This window comes from Perognathus longimembris, chromosome 7 (genome assembly GCF_023159225.1).
Source record: "Perognathus longimembris pacificus isolate PPM17 chromosome 7, ASM2315922v1, whole genome shotgun sequence".
Classification (NCBI taxonomy): Eukaryota; Metazoa; Chordata; class Mammalia; order Rodentia; family Heteromyidae; genus Perognathus; species Perognathus longimembris.
Genome location: NC_063167.1, coordinates 31263293 through 31286231, shown reverse-complemented (window position 1 = coordinate 31286231; position 22939 = coordinate 31263293). Strand labels below are relative to the sequence as shown.

General features: G+C 38.4%; 1 protein-coding gene across 4 annotated transcripts in view; it reads left to right on the top strand.

The window, feature by feature from the left end:
* Window positions 1–21799, top strand: part of Stil (STIL centriolar assembly protein) — a 50988-nt gene extending 29189 nt beyond the window's left edge. For 3 of the 4 annotated variants that reach the window (XM_048351254.1, XM_048351255.1, XM_048351256.1), the window contains 7 exons: window positions 1849–1963; window positions 3947–4915; window positions 7414–7570; window positions 12045–12276; window positions 15821–16040; window positions 17780–18030; window positions 20372–21799. In XM_048351254.1, coding sequence (XP_048207211.1) covers window positions 1849–1963; window positions 3947–4915; window positions 7414–7570; window positions 12045–12276; window positions 15821–16040; window positions 17780–18030; window positions 20372–21152 — 2725 coding nt within the window. In that variant the 3' untranslated portion in view covers window positions 21153–21799. The remainder of the gene's footprint in view (window positions 1–1848; window positions 1964–3946; window positions 4916–7413; window positions 7571–12044; window positions 12277–15820; window positions 16041–17779; window positions 18031–20371) is intronic. The other variant, XM_048351257.1, reaches the window with a different exon arrangement.
* The last annotated feature ends 1140 nt before the right edge of the window (window positions 21800–22939 follow it).

The window sequence follows — 22939 nt, the reverse complement described above, 5'->3', positions numbered from 1 at the left end:
GAAATATTTCCATGGAGACATCTCATGTAATATTTGACCAAATGTCTGGGTACTGTGTTCTAGCCCTAGTATTTAGAAGCCTTGTTCATAGAAACAAATTTGTTATAGGAACAAATTTTAGTCAATTCAAAGGTTTTTTTAAGCCCCTTTTCTGCTAAGGTTATATGTAATTGTGGAGGAGACTAACAGTATTGCCAGAACTAATGAGAACAATGATAGGATTCTCATCCATCTGCTGACATGTTTGCCTTTCTGTCTTCCAAAGGTTTGTGCAGGTTACTGCTATAACCCCTATTCAGATCATTGGCTTTGGCCATGCTGCACTGAGCACACGAGATACTATTCTGTATTCTCTTTTTCCTTCTTAGACCTTGTAGGAGAGCTTTGTAGGACTGATGCAGACCAGATCCAACATGCAGACCTTCTCACTGCTTATTGTACTACCCTACACAGGAAGATCTTTGTGTCTCTAGAGAGAACCAAGATTTGGTCTAGAGATATCTTCTGTTGTCAGAGATTTAAATCTGCTTTGAGGTTTCTTGTTATACTAGAAGGAAACTTCTAGGAGGAATTCAACTTGCATGAAATGGAATGCTTTCTTAGGACCTCATTAATTCTGTTTTCTTAGTTTCCTTCTGGTTTATCTTTTCTTTAAAGCATCCTGTTGAGACTTTACCTAGTTTAGGGTGCACAGAAACATCATACATATGGTAATCCTGATTTCAGAAATCTTAAACCCTAATTTCAGTGGTGGGGGTGGGGTAGGGGAGGGAGACAAACTCCAGGACTGTGCTCACTATCCCTGAGCTTTTTTGCTCAAGGCTAGTGCTCTACCACTTGAGCCACAGTTCCATTTCCTAATTTCAGCTTTTGACCTTTACATAACACTCAACCAACATTTTTCTTTTTTGCAGTGCTGGAGGCTGATCCTGGGTCTTACATTTGTTATGCAAGTGATGTTCCATTGAGTTACATCTCCAGCCCTGTCAAAAATTTTCAGCTGCTGTGGGGCTGGGGATATGGCCTAGTGGCAAGAGTGCTCACCTCGTATACAGCAGGTCCTAGGTTCAATTCCCCAGCACCACATATACAGAAAATGGCCAGAAGTGGCGCTGTGGCTCAAGTGGCAGAGTGCTAGCCTTGAGCAAAAACAAGCCAGGGACAGTGCTCAGGCCCTGAGTCTAAAGCCCAGGACTGGCCAAAAAAAAAAAATTTTTTTTTCAGCTGCAACCTACCATCTATGATACAGTGACTATAGCTGGTTAAATCAGGGTGATACCTCTGTGCCTCAAAGTATTTTCCTACCACACATATGTAGGAAAATGTAATTCTTTAGTGGCACAGTCAATGTTTAATACAGTATATTTAGTATATTCAGTATACACAACTAGCAGTACATTATAAAACTTTTTCCAGTTAGTACCGTCTTATTTCTTTATTCCTCAATGTAATCAACCAGAAGGTTCTCAGTGACTGTTGATTTAGACTAACATTAAGGGTTAAACTTATCATGATCAAGCAGAAAATAGTAGTTAGACTAGCATGAGTTGGAATAGATTAGCTTTCCTGATAAATTTACCTTGACCTAAAAAATAATCTGTGGTTGTTGGGTACTAAGTTAGGTGTTCAAAATGCTACTGATTAAGGACTTTTCAGTTTTGAAAAGGAAGAAAGAAAAAATATGTTGAAGGTTTGGGTTTGGTTTTGTTTTTGGAAATAGAGTCTTGTCATGTACTCCAGGCTGGTTTTGAACTCACCATTTTGCTGCTTTGGTCTCTTAAGTGCTGGGACTATAGGTGTGTATGACTATGTCCAGCTTGAACATTTTTCTCTTCTTCTACTCTTTAGGTCTTCCCAAAAGTTACCTCCTGGGAAAATAACAATAAATGATCATGACTCTGGTGTTGAAGATGAAGATTTCTCCCCAAGACCAATTCCTAGTCCTCATCCAGTTAGTCAGAAGGTATTACTGATCCTGTACTGAATTTACTTTTGTGGTTAGTCTCTAGTCTCTGAAAGTCTCTTCACTTTAAAGCAGTAATACTACCAAAACTTACTTAAATATCATTCTAACTATTTGAATCTATATAGAAGGGTACATTCTTCACAGATACATATTAGTTACCACTAACTAACATCTACTTATCAATTTACATGTATTTTATTTATAATAAATATAATTATTATTTCTAGAGTAAACTAAGGCATAGATTTAGTTACCTATCCAAGATCACATAACTAGTGAGTAATAAACCTAAGATTGTAATTTGAGAGGTTTGGCTTTAGAATCTTTTATCTATACTATCATCAAAGCTGCCTGACATTGATTTTTATGACTATTTTCTGAGAAAACATCTACTTGTGTTCAGATGTGAGTTAGTAATAACCATTGTTGTATTTTTTCGATTCCTGCAAAGCAATGGGTTATTTTATAATTGTTGTTTACCTTAACTGAACTCGTTATCTTTTTAGAAGAAAAATGAATGGAGGGCTGAGTGTGTTGGTACACATCTCTTATCCCACTTACTCAAGAGATGAAGAAGATCCAAGAGAATTGCCATTCCAGGCCAGCCCGGGCAAAAAGTTAAGACCTCCATCTCAACCAACAAACCAGATGTGTGTGTTTATGGTCTCAGTTGCTCACGAGTTAGTAGGAAGATTGAGGCCAGAGGCTAATTCTGGTCAAAAATGGGAGATCATGTTAAAAAAAATAACAAAAGAAGAGCAATTAAAAAGTTGGGGCATAGCTCAAATGATAGAGTACATGAGACCCTGAGTTTAAACCCTACTACTGCCAAAGAAAAAGAATAAGAAGCCAGGGACCAGCATCTCATGCCTGTATTTCTAGCTACTAAGAAGACAGATCTGAGGATCACAGTTCAAAGCCAGCCCGGGTAGAAAAGTCCATGAGACTTATCTCCAATTAACCACCACAAAAAAACACAAACCCTGAAAGTGGCTCAAACAGTAGCGCACTAGCCTTGAAAAAAAAAGCTCAGGGACAGCATTCAGGCCCTGAGTTCAAGCCCCAGGACCAGCAAACACACACACAAAAAAATTTTTTTTAATTAGTATGTGGTAAAACAAATTTACCACATAGACTGTTTTTTGTTTACCCTTCCATTCCTTTTAGTTAATATCAGAAGAAATAACTAAGTAACTTCACTTAGTAGAAAAATATTCTAAGCCATTTATTGGAGAATCCCTTCTTATTTAAGATGCATAAACATTTGGAGCTAGATCTGCTGAAATATTCTGCATGTAATAATCTTTTTGCAGAGTAAGGTTAAAAAAATTACATAAAACAGCTTCTTATATTGCATTCTGTGACCTAAACAATGTTAGCCAGTGTTCTACTTGAAGGAGTCATTTTTTTTTTGAGTATCAATACGTAGGAAGAGAAGAGTCAGCAAGATATTACAAAAATGATTAGAAAATGAGAAAGGAAGTACTGAGGTACAGCAAAATCAATCACAAATAAAACATCCCAGGGCTGGGGTCACCAAAGCCCATGGAGACTTTAGTCTTCTGCAGAGCTCAAGGAAAGGACAGCTAGGTACACACTTTCCAACCCTCCCTCCCCATAAATTCAAGTCAGTCTCACTATTAAATGAATCTGGGGAGTTATTAGGTTTGGGTTTGTTGTTTTTTTTTCTAGTACCGATGTGAGTTCATTGGCTTATGCTTGCTTTTTTGCTTGCTCAGCTAGTGCTCTACTACTTGAGCTAGTCTACAACCTGGCATTTTCTGGTTATTTTGGAGATGAAGTTGCATGAATTCTTCTTCTGCACTATGTGGTCTCGAACTATGATCCTCTAGGTCTTAGCTTCCCAAGTACCTTGGACTAATAATGAAGAATTTTTTAATAGAATATTTGGGAAATACTGGCCCAAGGAAAGTGAAGCATGTATGTTGCTCTAAAATTTCCTTTTTTCCCCTCTTGTAGATTTCTAAGATCCAACCATCAGTTCCTGAACTTTCTCTTGTGTTGGATGGCAATTACATAGAGTCAAATCACCTGTCTAATTCATTGAAAATGGCAAATACTGAAAATCTTCCTTTGTTGGTGAATCATTCTGAATACTTGAAGCCATTGCAACCTGAGCTTTATGATGAGAAACACAGCCCAGAAATTGAAGCTGGAGAGCCTTCCTTGAAAGGGATTCCCAATCAGTTAAGCCAGGGCACTGCTTCTTTGAGACAATGCCACGTAAGACAGTCATCTCCCTGTATGAAAGGGAACCCCCATTTCAGGAATAACAGTACCAAACCATCTTCTCTCAGTGTGCCACCTCCTGACATATCTGAGAAACTTCACACAGTTTCTTCTGAGAATATACAAAAAGAAGACTATTCTGGAAGAACTTCCACATTTAATTCTAGGCAGTCTTCTCTTGCCCCACAGTCCCACCCACACAATTGTGTGTTCTCACCACCTAATTCAGGAAGACCAATGGAACTTCAGATACCTTCTCCCTCACCACCATCTTTCTACCCCACAAATGTTTGCAGTTGCTGTCAGCACCATGGCCATGTTCAGTACAATACAATCAATTCTTGGCAAGGAATAAATACAGCAGGATCTATTCAAGACCTCCCATCTGCAGCCCTTCAAAAGCATTGTTTGTTTCACCCAAGTGGGGGTCCAGCTCTGTACCATCACGCAGTCTATTCTTCAAGTAGTCCTATTACCTCGAGACCTCAAGGAAGCATGGGCATGTGTTCTCCTCACAACAACGTAGAACCGTCTCCAGTGACAGGACCTCCACATTCGGACTCATGTAACCCACAGCCCTGTCCAGTATGTGTGCACACACCCAGGACTGGGTTAGATAACGGAATGATGGGACTATCTCCAGATGCATATCGGTTTGTCACAGAGCAAGACAGACAGCTGAGACTACTTCAGGCCCAGGTTTGCCTGGAACTTTCTGTTTTGTCAGATTCTTAGAATTAATGTGATTTCTTAAAAACTGAATCTTTTAGTGATTATATTTAATAGAATTGCAGAATATCAGAGCTAGAAAGACTTGAGAAACTTAATTCTGGTTCCTCATATTTTACCAATAAATAAAATGAGGATATTAGATGCCACTTTGCTATGTATATTAAAACCAGGACTAGAAAGCAAGACTTCTTTCTCTTTATCTGAACATATCCTAACTTATAAAAATCATCGCATTTTTCTTTTTTGAATAATAATTTGCTAAATTTTTATATATGACTAAATGCAACTGCTGACATATCTCTAGCTTGCCAGTCCTTTAGTTTGCATACTAACCCTTAGCCTACCGTACCTTAAATAATCCAGAACCTCTCCATGTGTCTAGTGAACTTGTTTCACTTGCTTGATTCTGAAATGTTCTCTTCCTTTGAAGCTTTTAGTATCTTAACTATGTCTTTCCTGAGCATTTTTGTCTGTATGTCTTAAACTTTTTTTCTTTCCTTATTAGCATCTTTCCTCTGTATAGTATTCAAACCAGGGGAAATAATTTGAAATGTAGTCTACATATTTTTTCCATGATCCTCTAACTGTACAAATACATGTACAATATGCATAAATATAGTACACCCAATTCATCTCTTTTAATATACTCCTTCAGTATCACACATTATGTTTTACATGATATTGAAGCTTACAATGGTTAATTCACTTGTCCAAAATGTAGCAGAATAAGACTTAAATTTTCACAACACCAAAATCTGTGCTACAAAATACTACAGATACATGTTATATTATTGATTTGATGTATGTCTAGTGACCTTAATATATTGGTAATACATTACTTAATTAAAATTAATGAGAATAGTTAAGTACAGTAATATTAATAGGAAGTAGAAAATCACAGTATGTAAAAATGGTGGCTTCACTCCAGTATATATCCAAAAGAAATTTTTTAAAAACTTCCACCCCAAACCTTATATGTAAATGCCCATAGCAACATTTTTCCTATGAGCCCAAACTGTAAACAATATAGTTGTCAGTCAAATGATGAATGGATAAACACAATGTGTTATATCCATACAACGGAATTTTAGCTATTAAAAGTATAGATAAACCCATGACATAGTTAAACCTTTGAAGATGTTCGGCTGATTGAAAAGGCCAGCCACGTGGTTCTGTTAAAATAAAATATCCAGCACAGGAAAATTCATAGAGGTAGCATAAGTAGCTTCCAGGTCCTGGGGAGAAGGATAATGAGGAGTGACTATTTCATGGGTAATAGAGTCTTTGAAGTGTGATGAAAGTATTCGGAATTATTTGTGGTGATGGTTTCATATTTTGTGAATCTAATAACTACTGAATTAGCAATGGGCATATAGAATACATCTCAATTTTAAAAGGAGGGTGAGAGGCTTTTGAGGTTTGAACCTAAGTTTTGCCACTGTTCTGTTATGTGTAGGATCTGAACAAGTAACCTTGAGCACCTCTTGTTTTCTTTTTTCTTTTTTTTCTTTTTTTGCCAACCCTGGGCCTTGAACTCAGGGCCTGGGCATTGTCCCTGGTTTCCTATTTGCTCAAGGCTAGCACTCTACCACTTGAGCCACAGCACTGCCTCTGGCATTATTTGTTTATGTGCTACTGAGGAATCAAACCCAGGGCTTCATGCATTCTAGGCAAGCACTCTATACCACTCAGCCACATTCCCAGCTCCCACCTCTTGTTTTCTTATCTTTGTAACAGCAATACACTCTTCATGGAATTTTTTTTTTTAAATCATAAAAGCTTGTGGAAGCCAGCCACTGGTGGCCCACACCTGTAAACCTAGCTACTTAGGAGGCTAAGATCTGAGGATTGGGGTTCGAAACCAGCCTGGGCAGAAAAGTCCCCATGAGATTATAGTTAACCACTCAAAAACCAGAAGTGGGGCTATGGCTCAAAATAGTAGAGCATTAGCCTTGAGCAAAAGCTCAGGGACAGCGCCTAGGCCCAGAGCCCTACAACTGACCAAAAAAAAAAATAGCTGTAGTATAGTCTCTTACAAACAAGAAACAACTCAGAAATTATTAGTTATTGCTTATTAATGCTTCTAGCTTCTGCATAGCCACATGTGGGCAGTTCCAGTTAACCTTTCTAAGAAAGTTACGCAGAATCTGAGTTAACTCCATTGTCACTTGATTTATATGGGAAATAGACATGTCAATTTGAAGTATTGGCATTTACACTCTTCTACATAAATGACAATTTTTTATGCTTCACTTTTTAATTTATCCTTGGCTTTGTGAAGTGCTTCTTAATAAGTAATGTTAATAGCTCTCTACACTGAAGTTTCATGGTATGATCTAATTGTAATGTGAGAAAATAGCTAAAAGTGAGCTCTTTATAACTGCTCACCTTGTAATTTGTTTTCAAACTCTGCTATCAATTTTATTGCCACGTCAATTGTTAAAATATGTTTCTGATTGATACAGATTCAGCGTTTATTGGAAGCACAGTCTCTGAAGCCTGGCTCTTCTAAGACAGCCACTGTTGAAGATGCAAGACCAGTGGAGCTGGTATCCACGGAAACACCATCTGACACTCCTGGCTTACACTTGAGAAAAAGTGTAAGCATTGCTGTGAGCACAGGTAACTTAAAAAAAATTCGTTGGTATTCAATCCAGTAGATCCAAAACAGATATTAAGAGAATAAGTTTTAGTGTGTAATTATGTTCTTTTTTTTTTTCTTTTGCTGATCCTGCGGTTTGACTCTGGGCCTAAGCACTGTCCCTGAGCTCCTTTTGCTTAAGACTACCACTCTACCACTTGAGCCACAGCTCCACTTCCTTTTAATTTTATTCGTTATGAAATAAACTTGCACCTGAAAGCAGGAACAAAATTGTATCACATATACGTTATTGGGCTTTATTACTTTTCTGGGTTGAACACAGTTCTAATAAGAGAAATATCTGGGTTTGAGAGAAGTTGGAAAGGTTTCATCTATGCGTTGTTAGTGAGTCTGCACCTTGAAAGGAATTGAGGGATGGTAAGACAGATTAGGTACAGGCTCACTGAGAAGATGCAGGGTTCTTAGCTGTAACTATGGAAGGGATAAGAATGGAAAGGACGACGTAACGAACAGTACAAGAAATGTATCCAATGCCTAATGTATGAAACTGTAACCTCTCTGTAATTCAGTTTGATAATAAAAACTTAAAATTAAAAATAAATAATAAGAAGCATGGAAAGGAGGGCCAAGAGTGGTTCACACCTGTAATCCCAGCTACTCAGAAGACATAGATTGGGGATCTTGATTCAAAGCCAGCCCAGGCAAAAGTTTGTGAGAATCTATCTCAATACAAACTGAAGCAAAGGAACTGGGGCATTGCTGAAGTGATAAAGTGCTTGCCTAGCAAGTGAAGGCACTGAATTCAGTCCCAGTACCACCAAAAAAAAAGGAGGAGGTGGGGAGTGGTGAGTAGAGAAAGAGAGAGGAAAATTTGGGGATAATAAACAGATGAATATTTCATGTTTGTAAATGTGTTTTTTCTTGAGTCTGGCTTCACTGCTTTATATTTTAAACTGTGACTGACAGAAGAGAGAAGAGGAGAGGAGGAGAGGAATTAGGAAGAAAAATCATGTAGTATGAAAAGCCATGTAGGACACTGATAAGATTTGATAACTAATTGGATAAAGCAGTTGAAGAATGAGGACTGAAAATTACTCTGGCTGAAAACAATGTGATGGCCTAGATTGGATCCTGTAACAGGAAAAGGACATTAGTTGAAAAATTAATGAAATCCAAATAAAGCTTGGAGTTTAATTTGATACTAATGTACCAGTGTTAGCTTCTTAATTTTGGTAAATGTATATTGGTAATGTAAGATGTTAACAACAAGGGAAATTAGGTTAGGGTATACAGAAACTTTATTCTTTATTGTAAATCTACAGTTATTCTAAAACTAAATTAAGACTAATGGTAGTAACATTTAAAAATAAGTTAGAAGTACGGAAGAGAATATGGAAATCAGTTTAAAAATCTAGAGACTGGGCTACTTTGGGAAATCTAGTTATTCTTAAAAGTCAAGAAAATAGGAGTATGAATGGACTGATAAAAGACTGGCAGAAAAAACAGATGATGATTTGATGCCACAGAATAAACTTGGTTTTTTGTCTGAGAACAGGACTTGAACTCAGTATCTAACTCTTTCCCTCATTGTCTGGAATTCTCACCAACAAAACCATACCTGCAACTCTCAGAATAAACATTTAAGAGAGAAAATTAAGAACAAAAATTCCTATTGGTTTTGAACTTGCGTATTTTTTAAGCTATCATATTGAGAGGAGCAATGAGGGAGAGATGCATATTTTTAGGTCACGGGGAGTGTCCCGTCTTAAACGTAAGCGGGACTGGGCGCGGGCGGTTTTGCGACTCTGCCTCATCTTGGCTCTTTCTGTGGAGTATGCTCCCTGCTTCTCCCGCTGGCCAGGAGAAGCGCTGGGGGCCGAGGACCCCAACCCCGGGTACTATTTAGTATTAGTGAAAATTCTTTGACTGTAAGTAACATAAACCATCTTGAGCTAATACGGGGCCAAGAATGGAACTGAAGATTAGGAAAAGAGTACAGCTTAGGCTCCAAGTAGGACTCTACTTGGCTTTTTTCACCCCGTTCTATCTGCAATCTGGTTTCACAGCTTTATGTAACTGACCTAGAGTTTTTATGCTATATATGCTAGATTACAACTGGTTCAGTGGTAAGGGTGTTGAGAAACAGAGGAATTTATCTATTGGAGTCCCACCTTTGTTGATTGCAAAGGTAACAGTTCTTAGGGAAGTGTGTGTGTGTTGGGGAGAGTATTAAAGGAACTTGTGGGTACTGTGAACTAAGTAAGCATAGCAAAAAGTGAAGTATTTTTCTATGTGCCATTAAAACTTTTTACTGTCTGTGTTCACTATATTAAACTTCCTCATACATGGCCATCATTAGACTATAAGCTTTTGGGATCTGGATTCTGGCCTACTCAGTCACCGAAGCAGTGTCTGCTGAATCAATGACAAAGACGTTTGTGTTTAAATGGTTTTCTGAGATTGAATACAAGGTTTCAAACAGATACAGGTTCATATATTTGAAAACTTCATATATTGACGTTCAGAGTTCTTTCTATACAAGTTATTTTTTGTTTCTTCAGGCTTCTTTTGATGATGGTACCTGGCCTTGAACTCAGGGCCTAGAGCACTTTCTTGGCTTTCTTGCTAGACTAGCATTTGTTGGTTAGTTGGAGATATAGTCTTTTGGACTTCACTGCTGAGGCCAGCTTCAAAACTTGATCCTCGGGCTGGGGATATAGCCTAGTGGCAAGAGTGCCTGCCTCGGATACACGAGGCCCTAGGTTCGATTCCCCAGCACCACATATACAGAAAACGGCCAGAAGTGGCGCTGTGGCTCAAGTGGCAGAGTGCTAGCCTTGAGCGGGAAGAAGCCAGGGACAGTGCTCAGGCCCTGAGTCCAAGGCCCACGACTGGCCAAAAAAAAAAAAAACTTGATTCTCCTGAGTAGCTTGGATTACAGCATAATTTATTAGCATCCCACTAAAAATTAATAGTTATTTGAAGTAATGACTATTAAAGAAGTACATCAATCCTACATATTCTTGTCTCCGTGTGTGTGCGCGCACGTGTGCACACACACACACACAGTCACGAATCAAAGGTAGGACTAATATAACTTTTCAAAATTTGTCCTTTAAGGAAAAAGAATGAATGCAAAGTTAAATCTTGCTTTCCTTTTTTAAAATAAAATCACAAAAGTCAATCTTCAAAGAAAAAATCATTTTTTAAAGGGCTGGTATGGTGCATACCACAATGCCTGTAATCTCAGCATTCAGGAGACTGAGGCAGAAAGTTTGAGGATTTGAGGCCTAGGACCCTGTCCCAAGGGCAGGGGTGAAGAAAAGAAAAAGAAATAAAGGAAACTTGAAAAAAAATTAACCATTTCTTTAAACAACTATGTATATAGCAATATTTCCCAAATTACAGAATGCAGGTAGCTCATGGGTCAAAAGAAAAATTGGAGTAATAGGCAGGTGAATAGTTTGTTTCGTAAGTGTGTTTTTTCTTATGAGAACTAGAAAACATATAATTAGTATATCAGATCTATGATTTCACAAAAGAGAATAAGACAAGGTAAAACTAAAATGGGTTAATTTAATGAAAAAATATAAGCAACTAGTATATGAAAAAGATCTGAAAATATGTACAAGTGGTCCATAAATATGGGAAAGATTTCTGTGTGTGTGTGTGTGTGTGTGTGTGTGTGTGTGTGTGTGCATATGCACATGGGTACGGGTCCTGGGGCTTGAACTCAGGGTCTAGGCACTGTCCCTGAGCTTCTTTTGCTCAAGGCTCACACTCTACCATTTAAGCCACAGCTTTACCTCCAGCTTTTTTGGTAGTTAAGTGATGATAAGAGTTTCACAGACTTTCCTATGCAGGATGGCTTCAAATCACAATTCTCAGATCTCAGCCTCCTGAATAGCTAGAATTACAGGTGTGAGCCACTGAGCACCCAGCTAAAGCATTTCATTTTTAAATATTGGCCTGATATACTTGGTGCATCTCTAATATGTTTTTTAAATGCAGCATTTTAACATAAAACCTGGAAAACCTAGGGATTTGTTACTTTGTATATTTTTCCCTAGCCCTATGTTTTATTTTGTTTTGAAACAGGATCTTGCTGTAAAGCTTGAACTGGCATTGAAATCCATATACAGCCCAGGGTAGCCTTGAACTCTCAATCTCCCTGCCTCAGCTTCATGAATGCTGGGAATTCAAGTGTATACCACCAAAACTGGCCATCAGAGCCTTAATATGTAAATTAAAGACAACCCCCCACCCCCCTTTAAAGAAGCAGAAGGCAGAAAGAACCCTTTCCCTCTGCCCCAGGTTTTCTGTCTTTTACCTACCGGTTTGTGACATTTCTGAGAAAATACAGTCTGAAAACAGTTATAAGCAATTGTGTTAAAATAGAATAGCTGCTCATATAGCTGATTTTAGTAGCTTCCATGTTTTATCATTTTTGTAGGTGAATATTTGTTTCAGTGTGTTAAATCATTTAATTTCCAGGTGCTAGCTTATTTTGGAATACAGCAGATGACAGTCAAGAGCCCACGTCTCAGCTGAAGCAAGATGATACCAAGATTTCCAGTGAGGATATGAACTTTTCTGTTGATATTAATAATGAAGTCACAAGTCTTCCAGACAGTGCATCTTCATTAAAAGCAGTTGACATTCCCAGTTTTGAAGAGAGCAATGTTGTTATGGAAGAAGAACTTAATCAGCCACTTCCTGGATCCAAGTAAGATGTCTTTGAGGGGTTTTTTTTGTTTTTTTTTACATTTTGTTTTTAATTGACAAATAATGACTTCTTATATTTATGAAATAGAATGTAATTTTTATATGTTTGTGTATTTATAGTATAGAATGATTAAGTCAAGCTGCTTAACAAATTTAGCACTTCACAATGGAAATTTTTTTGAGGTCAAGACTTTTAAAATCCAGTCTTTTGACATGGTGGCTCATGCCTATAATCCTAGCTTACTCAGGAGGCTGAGATCTGAGGATCATTGTTTGTAGTTAGCCTGGGCAAGAAAGTCTGTGAGACTTATCTCCAGTTAGCCACCAAAAAGTTGGAAGTAGAGCTTAGGCCCTGAATTCAAGCCCCAAGAGCAGCACCAAAAACAAAAAACAACAAAATACAATGTAGAATAGTTAGAAATAATCAAAGAGTTACAGTTAGAAAAGTCATCCTTTATCTATACAAGGAAATTCCATAAAGATTAACACTTTTTTTTGGCTAGGCTCAGTAGCTCATGCTTGTAACCATGGATACATAGGAGGCAAGGATCAGGAGGATCCACAGTTCAAGACCAACTTGAATAAGTCAGTAAGACCTCATCTTATTTAACAAGCTGAGTGTAGTGATATAAAGGAGTGAGTGTTCACACATCTCTATGGGCCCATCTTACGTGAGAGGTTGTAGGTGGTTGGGTCATGGTCCAAACCAGGCCTGGCAAAAACATTACTTGAAAACTAAAACAAGAAAGGACTTAACAAGCCGGAGGATCTGCATTCAAATCCAGTACTGTATCAAAAAACAACACCAACAGAAAAATGTATATTTAGCATATACATAAAAGTATATTTAGTAAAATGAGAAGATACTCAAGATATAATACTAGGTTTTAAAAAACAGCTTCTAAAACTATGATTCAATCAAGAAAAATTCTTCATAATGCTAGTAATGGTTCTCCTTAGATATTAAATTGTCTGTGACTTTTATTTTCTTCAAGTTTGGTCTAACTTGGTTCAGGTTGCTACCTACTCTTGTGACTCGATGTTTTTATATATCAAATGGGAATAATATATAATAGCTGTCTCAGGGTTTTTTTGGTACAGATCATGTAAGATGAAACAATGCTTGGCCCATAATAACACTTGTTCTAATACTTATTATTACTTTTCTCTCTTCTTTTCCCCCCTTTTTGATATGGGATAGCTTTGAACTCTCAATCCTCCTCTACCTCCTAATTGCCAGAATTATAGACATGTTACCACACCTGGCACAGAAATTGCATTTCTTACCCCTACCTCTCTCTCCTAATCCTTTCTCCCACTTTTCTTTTTTTGTTTCTTTGGTCTGTTTTGGGACTTGAACTCAGAGCCTTATGCTTTCCCTGAGCTCTTTTTACGGAAGGCTAGCACTCTACCACTTTGAACCACAGCTCCACTTCCGGTTTTCTGGGGGATAATTGGGGATAAGAGTCTTTGGGACTTTCCTGCCTGGACTGGCATTGAACCATGATCCTCAGATCTCAGCCTCCTGAATAGCTAGGATTATAGGCTTCTCCTACTTTCTTAAAACAATTTCAGTAAGTTTCATAAAGTACTTCAGCTATAGTCACCCTTCTTATTTTCTCCCACCCATCCTTCTGGCACTTGTCCCCTAACATAGCCTGTTTTACATTTTTATGATTCTCTCCTCTTTTGTTCTTTTACTTTTTAAAGCATATATTAATTGTACATAGGGGTTTCTACAGTAGCCAAAGATTAGTGTTCTAACAAGAGATTTGTTTGTTTTGCATTGCTAGGGATCAAACCTTGATACTTGTACATACTAGAAAAGCTCTCTACCCAGCCTGAAGAAATAATGTTTTTTCAAAGCACATTATATCATTTATGGAAATACCACAGTGAAATCCCTTTGTACAATTAGTATATACTAATAAAAATGTTTAAAAGGGCTGGGGATATGGCCTAGTGGCAAGAGTGCTTGCCTCCTCTACATGAGGCCCTGGGTTCAATTCCCCAGCACCACATATACAGAAAATGGCCAGAAGGGGCGCTGTGGCTCAAGTGGCAGAGTGCTAGCCTTGAGCAAAAAGAAGCCAGGGACAGTGCTCAGGCCCTGAGTCCAAGGCCCAGGACTGGCCAAAAAAAAAAAAAAAAATGTTTAAAAGGAAATACTTTCCCTAGTTATTTTTAAGTATGTATTTTAAAAATTTTAAAGTAATAAATGCTCATTGTATAAAATTGAAAGGAATATATCAAAGGATAAAAAAGAAAAGAAATACCACCAAGTGTAGAACATGGTTATAAATAGCACCTCTTGAACTTTTATTTGATAAGGATCTTTATTATTTCAAAACTTGAGGTGAGCAAATAATATATTTTAAGTTTTTAATACTTTAAATTTTTTCAATGCATCAGGTTTAGAAGAAATAAACAGGATGTTCTCCAGCCTTTAAACATATTAAAAACAGTATAACTTAGCAGGGCCACTGGTGGCTCACACCTGTAATCCTGGCTACTCAGGAGGATCAAAGTTCAAAGGTAGCCCAGGCAGTCCGTGAGACCCTTATCTTCAGTTAACTACCTTAAAAAACTGGAAGTGGAGCTGTGGCTCAAAGTGGTAGAGCATTGTCCTTGAGTAAAAAAGCTCAGGAACAATGCCAGGGCCCTGAGTTCAAGCCCCTCTTCCTACAAAAAAAAAAAAAACAGTTTGTGCAGTCTATCAAGGTGATATATTTACATACATCATTTAAGAACTGAAAATAGGGGCTGGGGATATAGCCTAGTGGCAAGAGTGCCTGCCTCGGATACACGAGGCCCTAGGTTCGATTCCCCAGCACCACATATACAGAAAACGGCCAGAAGCGGCGCTGTGGCTCAAGTGGCAGAGTGCTAGCCTTGAGCGGGAAGAAGCCAGGGACAGTGCTCAGGCCCTGAGTCAAAGGCCCAAAAAAAAAAAAAAAAAAGAACTGAAAATAACCAGGAAACTGGCACCTTTGTTGGGGGGAAGGAGTCAAGAGGAGGGAGGGTCAGACTAATGGTGAGAGGAAGGTTAGGTGAAAACAATCATAATATTCAATATTTATACATGAAAATGAAGCTGGGAAGGAGAGGGGAGGTGGGGTTGGGAGAGTTGGGGAAGAATGGTAGAAGGCATGACACTGATCAGATGCATTACATTCAAACTGACATGTTGAGTTGAAACCTCTGCACAGCTACTTAGAGGTAATTAACAAAAGAAACACAAATCATATGCTGCTTGAGTCCTAGCTCTTTCTTTGAAAATTAGGTTTGAAAAATATGTTTCAGATACACAGTTATGGCCTGAGAATATGGCCTAGTGGTAGACTGCTTGCCTCCTGTACATGAAGCCCTGGGTTCGATTCAGCACTACATATATAGTAAAAGCTGAAAGTGGCGCTGTGGCTCAAGTGCTAGCCTTGAGCAAAAAGAAGCCATGGACAGTGCTCAGGCCCTGAGTTCAAGCCCCAGCCCTGGCAAAAAATTAAAATACACAGTTAACTAACGTTTACGCTATAAATTCTTTTAAGCAGCTCTTCTTCAGAGGTAAGCAAAGAACCTGAGGTGCCTGTGTTCTTCCCAAATGCTTTGCTGGCAGAGAGCGTGAGCATGTGCTTACACACTGGACCGGCAGAGGGCGCCAACGACAACACTGCAACTGCAATGTCTGGGAGACCAAAAAGTGAGCAAGTAATGGATTCCTTGCCTCCTCAACCGACAGATAATCAGAAAATTTACCAGAACTTGTTGGTAAGAAATACAGAGCAATTCATCATTTGTGAAATGGTTATTTAATATAGGAGATACAAAGTAGATTTTTCCTAAATTTAACTTGATTGGAAAGTTGAGGTAGAAAGATTTTTGGAACTAGTTAACAATATATCATTTATTTCCTTTAGGTTTTCATAAACTGTGAGAAATTGATTTTATTTCAGGTATACAGGTATTTATTAAATATTTAATTTAGTCCTAGAAAGGGGACTAAGTAGATAATGTAAACATGAATATAAAGTCTCTGTGTGTGATACCACAAGGTGGGAGAGGAGGGAGATAATAACACAAGACAGGAACACCAGCATTCAACAGGTGAAGCATGTCACACAAAGGGAGCACAGAATGAATTATATGCATAATGTTCGGTTCTGCCCATATATTATATATCGAACCCGTTATCTATTAATGGACCTTCAGACCAGATCTCCTATGTGCTATATCAGACAGTGCTAAGGGAACATTAATTATTCCATTATTCTAGAATAAATACTTGTACAGGTATCTGGCCTTGGAAAACTTAGAATTTAAGCTGGGGTTTGAAGGTTGAAATGGTGCTGATTGTCACTTCTGCCCAAATTCTTGATATTTGGAACACCAGGTTTCTCTATTAGTATTGATTAAACATTCTTCATAGTAAGGTCCTATTTATTCAGCAGTGAACTGGTATTTATTATTTGCCTGCTAGATCCTAGATGGGGGTTAGTCCTATATGCTTAGTGAATGACATATACACTAATCTCAGGAACACACACACTATCACAAGTCATTCTGATTTTTAAAAAATGAACAAAGAAAGGGGCCTAATTCTAAAACTAACATGAAGGTCTAATTTTTAACTACCATTTTATGATTGAAATCCTGACTTAAAACTTAAGCTTTTAGCCAGGCACCAGTGGCTCATACCTGTAATTCTATCTACTCAGGAGACTGAGATCTGAGGATCACAGTTCAAAGACACTCCAGGCGGGAAAGTGTCTGAGGCTCTTATCTCCAATAAACTATTCAGAAAAGCCAAAGTAGTATTGTGACACAAGTGGTAGAGTGCTAGCCTTGAATCATAAAGAAGCTCAGGGACAGTGCCTGAGTTCAAACCCCAGGACAGACCAGCAAAAAAAAACCCTTTTGTTTTTAAAGAACTTAGCATAAATCCTTGCAAACACTTGGAATATTACTCAAATGATTTTAAATATATTGATGTTGATAGTTTGTAGGGGTTCTATTTTGTTGTTTGGGTTTGCTTTTTGTTTTGCACTTTTTTGTCTTTCTTTTTTTGAAACAGGGTCTCAGTTTGTAGCCCAGACCAACCTTGAATTCACAATTCTCTTGCCTCAAGTTCTCAAGATCTGGATTACATGTGTCCACAACTGCACCTATTGACATTTATTGTTTGTTTTTTTCTTTGTTTGGGTACTAGGATTTAAACTCAGGGCCTCAAGATTGCTCAGCTGGCTTTTTCTATCAGCTGCCATTTGAGCCATGCCTCCAGCCTGCCTTTTTTGATGATTATTTTGGAGATGGTGTTTTGAGGCGTTTTCTGCCTGAACTGGCCTCAAACTGTGATCCTTTGAAAAAGAAAAAAACTTGCAAATGTATACTGTGAAATTGAGAAGATAATACCTTGTTACTTTCACCAGGCCTTCCTTATGGTATATTATGTAACTGTTTATCCCAAGATTGACAATATATTTTAAACATGCCCTTTGTCTTTTTCTCAGGATCAAGTGAACCACTTACTAAGTAACTCCTCCAATGAAAATGAACAGCCGTCTACTAAAGCAGTGGTTATCAGCCATGAATGTACCAGAACCCAAAATGTTTATCACACAAAGAAAAATAATCACAATTCAGGATTGGTGGACAAAGATTGTGTTCTTAATGCAACTCTTAAACAACTAAGAAGCCTGGGAGTAAAAATTGATTCTCCCACTAAAGTGAAGAAAAATGCACATAAAGTAGATCATGCCAGGTAATGTTCAATTTTGCTTTAAAAAAAAATGAATAGAAGCCAGGCACTGATGGCTCATGCCTGTGATCCTAGCTACTCAGGAGGCTGAGACCTGAGAATCATAGTTCAAAGCCATCTTGGGCAGGAAAGTCCATAGACTCTTAGTAGCTACTAGAAAAGTGGAAGTGACTTCAAAGTGGTAGACTAGTAGCCTTGAATAAAAGAGCTCAGGAACAGCCCAGGCCCTGAGTTCAAGCCCCACAGCCAACAACAACACCCAGAAAAAATAGAACAGAGTTTAGATAAATTATAGAAAGCTGAGAAAAGGCATAAGTTTTTACCTCAGATTACTTGATTATCATTTATATAGGGCCTCGTGTATATGGGATGAATAGAAAGATCATCTTCACATTTTAGATTCTTTTAGTTAAGAGAGAAGATTACTTACAGAAATAATTTGATTGATATTGTTTTGTTAAATCCTTTTAACAACAAGGAAAAGGCTCGGCATAGTAGTGCAAGCCAGCTACTTGGGAGGCAGAGATCAGGTGGATCACAGTTCCAGGCCAGCCTGGACAAAACGTTTGCAAGACCCTATCTCAATAAATAAACCAGGTGTGGCTTTACACAACTGTATTCCAGCTATTCAGGCAGCATTGATAGGTATATTTCACTTCGGGGGCATCCCTGGAAAAAATGAAAAATTCTTTTTTTAAAAAAAAGTAATGAAAGCAAAAACTGCTCAAGTGACCAATCATCTCCCTAGCAAGGTTGAGGCCTTGGTTGAGGCCCAGTATTGCCAAAAACTAACAAATATTTTTTTAAAGTCTACATAAATTAGGAACATCTGAAATAGACCCCAAGTCACTAAGTACCAAGAACATTAAAGGAGCTACTTACAAAACCTAGCATTATCGAGCACGCTTTGTTTGGTATCAGGAGATACTAATGGTGGAAATTGCTTCTTCCAAATTTCAGGTGCTCATAAGAATGAAAATAACTGATACGTGTTGAATTTTTTGTGTGCCTTTGGATGTAGGCTGTGGCTAGCATGTGTAAAATAGCTCAGGCTTTTCATGGTATGATATAGAAAGTTATAGATTATTGTTGCCATAACAAATAGTTAGAAAAGACTGTTAGCAAAACGCAAGGTGCAGTGCATCAGTGGTTACAGAACCCTGGCAGGATGACACATTTGGGTTCCCTTTCTGCTGGCCACTTAACTACTCTTCAACTTTGGAGAAATGGTTAAGATCTATTCTTCAGTTTCCTTAGCATAAACATAATCATTTTACCCACTTCTTTTATTCAGTATTTACCAAATATGTGCCTACTATGTGGCAGGCACTGAAGATTATTCAGTGGGGGAAAACAGAAGTCCTTTCCTTATTTGGCTCTTATGAGGGAGCTAGACATGTGCACTGGATGTATAGACAGTACTCAATGCTAAGGGAGAATAAGGGGAGGGGAATGGGAAGTGTTGAAGAGAAGAATAAAGAAACTGAAGCGATGGAGACAATAAGGTCAAAATAGGTAGGCCATACTTCCTTGAGAAAGCTTACTGTAAGGAAGAAGTACACTGATGCCCGAATAGCTTTAGCAGAGTGACTGGCACATGTAAGGCCTCAATGACAACTGGCAGCTGTTGTGATTATATATATAACATAAAGGAAAAGACAAGTCAGCCAACACTGACAAGTGTGTGTGTGTCTGTCTGTCTGCCTATTATTTTTCATATAATATCTTTCCTTCAGTTCTTACACCAACACAAGAAATTCTTTTTTAAATCTCTTCTTTAATGACAATGTCTGGGCTGGAAGTAGAGCTCAAGACAAGATGTAGTTACCTGCCCAGACTGGCCTGAAGTTCAAAATCCTCCTGACCCTAGCCTCCAAGTGCTGGGATTATAGCTATGATATCTTTTTCTGAGCAATTTACCAGTGCTATACTCTTGGTTCATTGGATGTGTCTTGTGATTGATTTTACTTTTATATTTTAATTTACATTGAGTATTGTGCTGTTTCGGGATTAATAGCTGAAAATTAAGTGACATAATAATATTAAATGCCTTAGTATTTGTTCGTGTGTGTGTGTGTGTGTGTGTGTGTGTGTGTGTGTAGACAAATCAGTTTGTATTTCACTTTCAATCTGTGAATCATAGATTGCTTTCTACATTATACTATTTATTCCTGGAATTTTTATCTGGACCATCAAGACTTTAATGTCTGAGTGCTCAGATAAGAAGCACCATGAGCTTAAAGCTGAAACCCTTTGTTACTTTCACAGAATGAAACACATTTAGAATGAAACTCTTATTACTCAGAATAAGATAAAAGATGATTGACTAATTTGTGTCTTTCAGTGTGCTGGCATGCATCAGCCCAGAAGCAGTGATCTCTGGATTGAACTACATGTCATTTGCTAATGCTGGCATGAGCGGTGTAAGCCCCACTGGGGTGGATTTGAGCATGGAGGCAAATGCTATAGCTCTGAAATACTTAAATGAAAATCAGCTCTCACAGCTGTCTCTCACTCGCTCAAACCAAAATAACTGTGATTCATCTTTTAGCCTTCTACATATTAATGCAGACAGAAGCACTGTGGGCCTTAGCTTAATTTCACCAAACAACATGTCATTTGCAACGAAAAAATACATGAAGCGATATGGACTAATACAAAGCAGTGACAATAGTGAAGACGAAGAGGAGCCTTCCATCCATGCAAACAGCAAGCACGACCATTTATCAAATCAGAATCCTGCATCCTTCCCTACGCCACTTAGTCATCAAAAAGAGCTTCCTAGGAATGCCCATGAAATACCTCATTGTTATGACTGTGAGTCTGAGGACACACATACAGTGTTGAGAAACATTACAAATGAAGTTGTTCGGCCAAAAGGAACACAGCATTTAAATGGGAACCCCCATTTCTTATTAAAGAACCTTAAACTAAGCCCTGTGGTGAACTTGCGATCTGGAAAAGCAGAGTTTACTCAACATCCAGAGAAAGAAAATGAAAAGGACAGTCTTGCTTTTCCTGAAGGCTTGCAACCCTCTGAAACTTTACAGCAAATGAATAGCATAAACTCAGTAGGCACCTTTTTAGATGTAAAGCGTCTTAGGCAGTTGCCAAAATTGTTTTAAATCTCTGATTCCCTCCTTACTGATGTGGATTGGATGTCTCCATACTTGAAGACAAAGTCTTTGTAGATTGGGAATCCCTCATCATTGTAGGAGCCCATCTGTTCTTGGCAGCCGTCAACTACAAATTGCTGAACAAGTGACTTGATGGTGTATGACTGGCTTGTAGGAAAGCCAAGTTCTTGTTCAAGTAGGGCTTTTCAACATCACTGAAACCTAAAACAAAAAACCCTCAAGATCAGTTATTTGAGCACATGAAGGTAAACAGATGCTACTCACCTCTCAGTCTGAAGTATTATTTTATTCTATGTTTTAAGAAATCCATTTTCCTAGCTTCTCACATCTCTCTACCCAGTACCAGAGTACCAAGTTATCATGACCTCGGCTGAATTAGCAAAACCAATCCTCCTTGAGTGTAAGGGGAAAGTTATTTTTTTTTACTAACTTGAGACCTATAATGGCAGTGTTTCCTCTTAATTAAGATGCATATTGTTAAACTCTGGAAATAAAATTTTTCAATCTGGTGTGTTGATGTTAATGTGATATCTTGAACCTATAGCACTAGCTGTCACAGAATAAGAAAATAATTAAATTCAAGTTACCTTTTGTAAACTGTTGTTTTTTCAAATGTCTTATTTTTTTAAATAGAACTGAATAAAAATGTCGACATGGACCCTTGTCATTTTTTTCCCTCTGCTATAGTTTATCCTTCTTTTTTTTCAGCTGCCACAAAGATTGAAAAAAAAACCAAACCAGTTCATCTGCTCTTCTTTTTTTTTTTTTTTTTGCCAGTCCTGGGCCTTGGACTCAGGGCCTGAGCACTGTCCCTGGCTTCTTCCCGCTCAAGGCTAGCACTCTGCCACCTGAGCCACAGCGCCCCTTCTGGCCATTTTCTATATATGTGGTGCTGGGGAATCAAACTTCATGTGTAGGAGGCAAGCACTCTTGCCACTAGGCCATATTCCCAGCCCCTCATATGCTCTTCTGTGATGCTGAAGATTAAACCCAGGGCCTTATGCATACTAAGTAAGTGCTCTACCATCGAGTTCAAGGCTGGCCTTGCACTCACTACACAGCCCAGGCTGGCCCCAAACTTGAGATCCTCCTGCCTCTTTCTCTTTTTTTTTTTTTTGCCAGTCCTGGGCCTTGGACTCAGGGCCTGAGCACTGTCCCTGGCTTCTTCTCTCTCAAGGCTAGCACTCTGCCGCTTGAGCCACAGCACCGCTTCTGGCGGTTTTCTGTATATGTGGTGCTGGGGAATCGAACCTAGGGCCTCGTATATCCGAGGCAGGCACTCTTGCCACTAGGCCATATCCCCAGCCCTGCCTCTTTCTCTTGAATGTGGGGATTACAAATGCATGCACTATTTACACTTGGTTCAGGTATGTGTGCTCTTGACCCAGTGCCTTCCTGTGATAATACCTCACAAAACCAGTAAAGCTCAAAAGTAGGAAACTGACATTAGCACATTAATAACTTCCAAGCATCTTGCAGAGGGCTGGAGATTAAACCTTGCACACCTACACTGTGGTAGGTCTTCAACTCACAAGTTTTTACATGCATTTGTTTACTTTTAGGTATATACATCTATGAAATTTTACCGCCTTATAGTCACACAGCTACTATCCTTTTTCCTCACATTTTAAAAATTAGTATCAGTTGTTCCATTTTGACATGTCCATCTCTGCATACAATGTGATCAGACACTTCCCCTGTCATGTTCATCTCTACTTCCCAAACCAACCTCAACTTCCTCTGTTGTTTTCATATATGTACGTGAAGTATTTTGG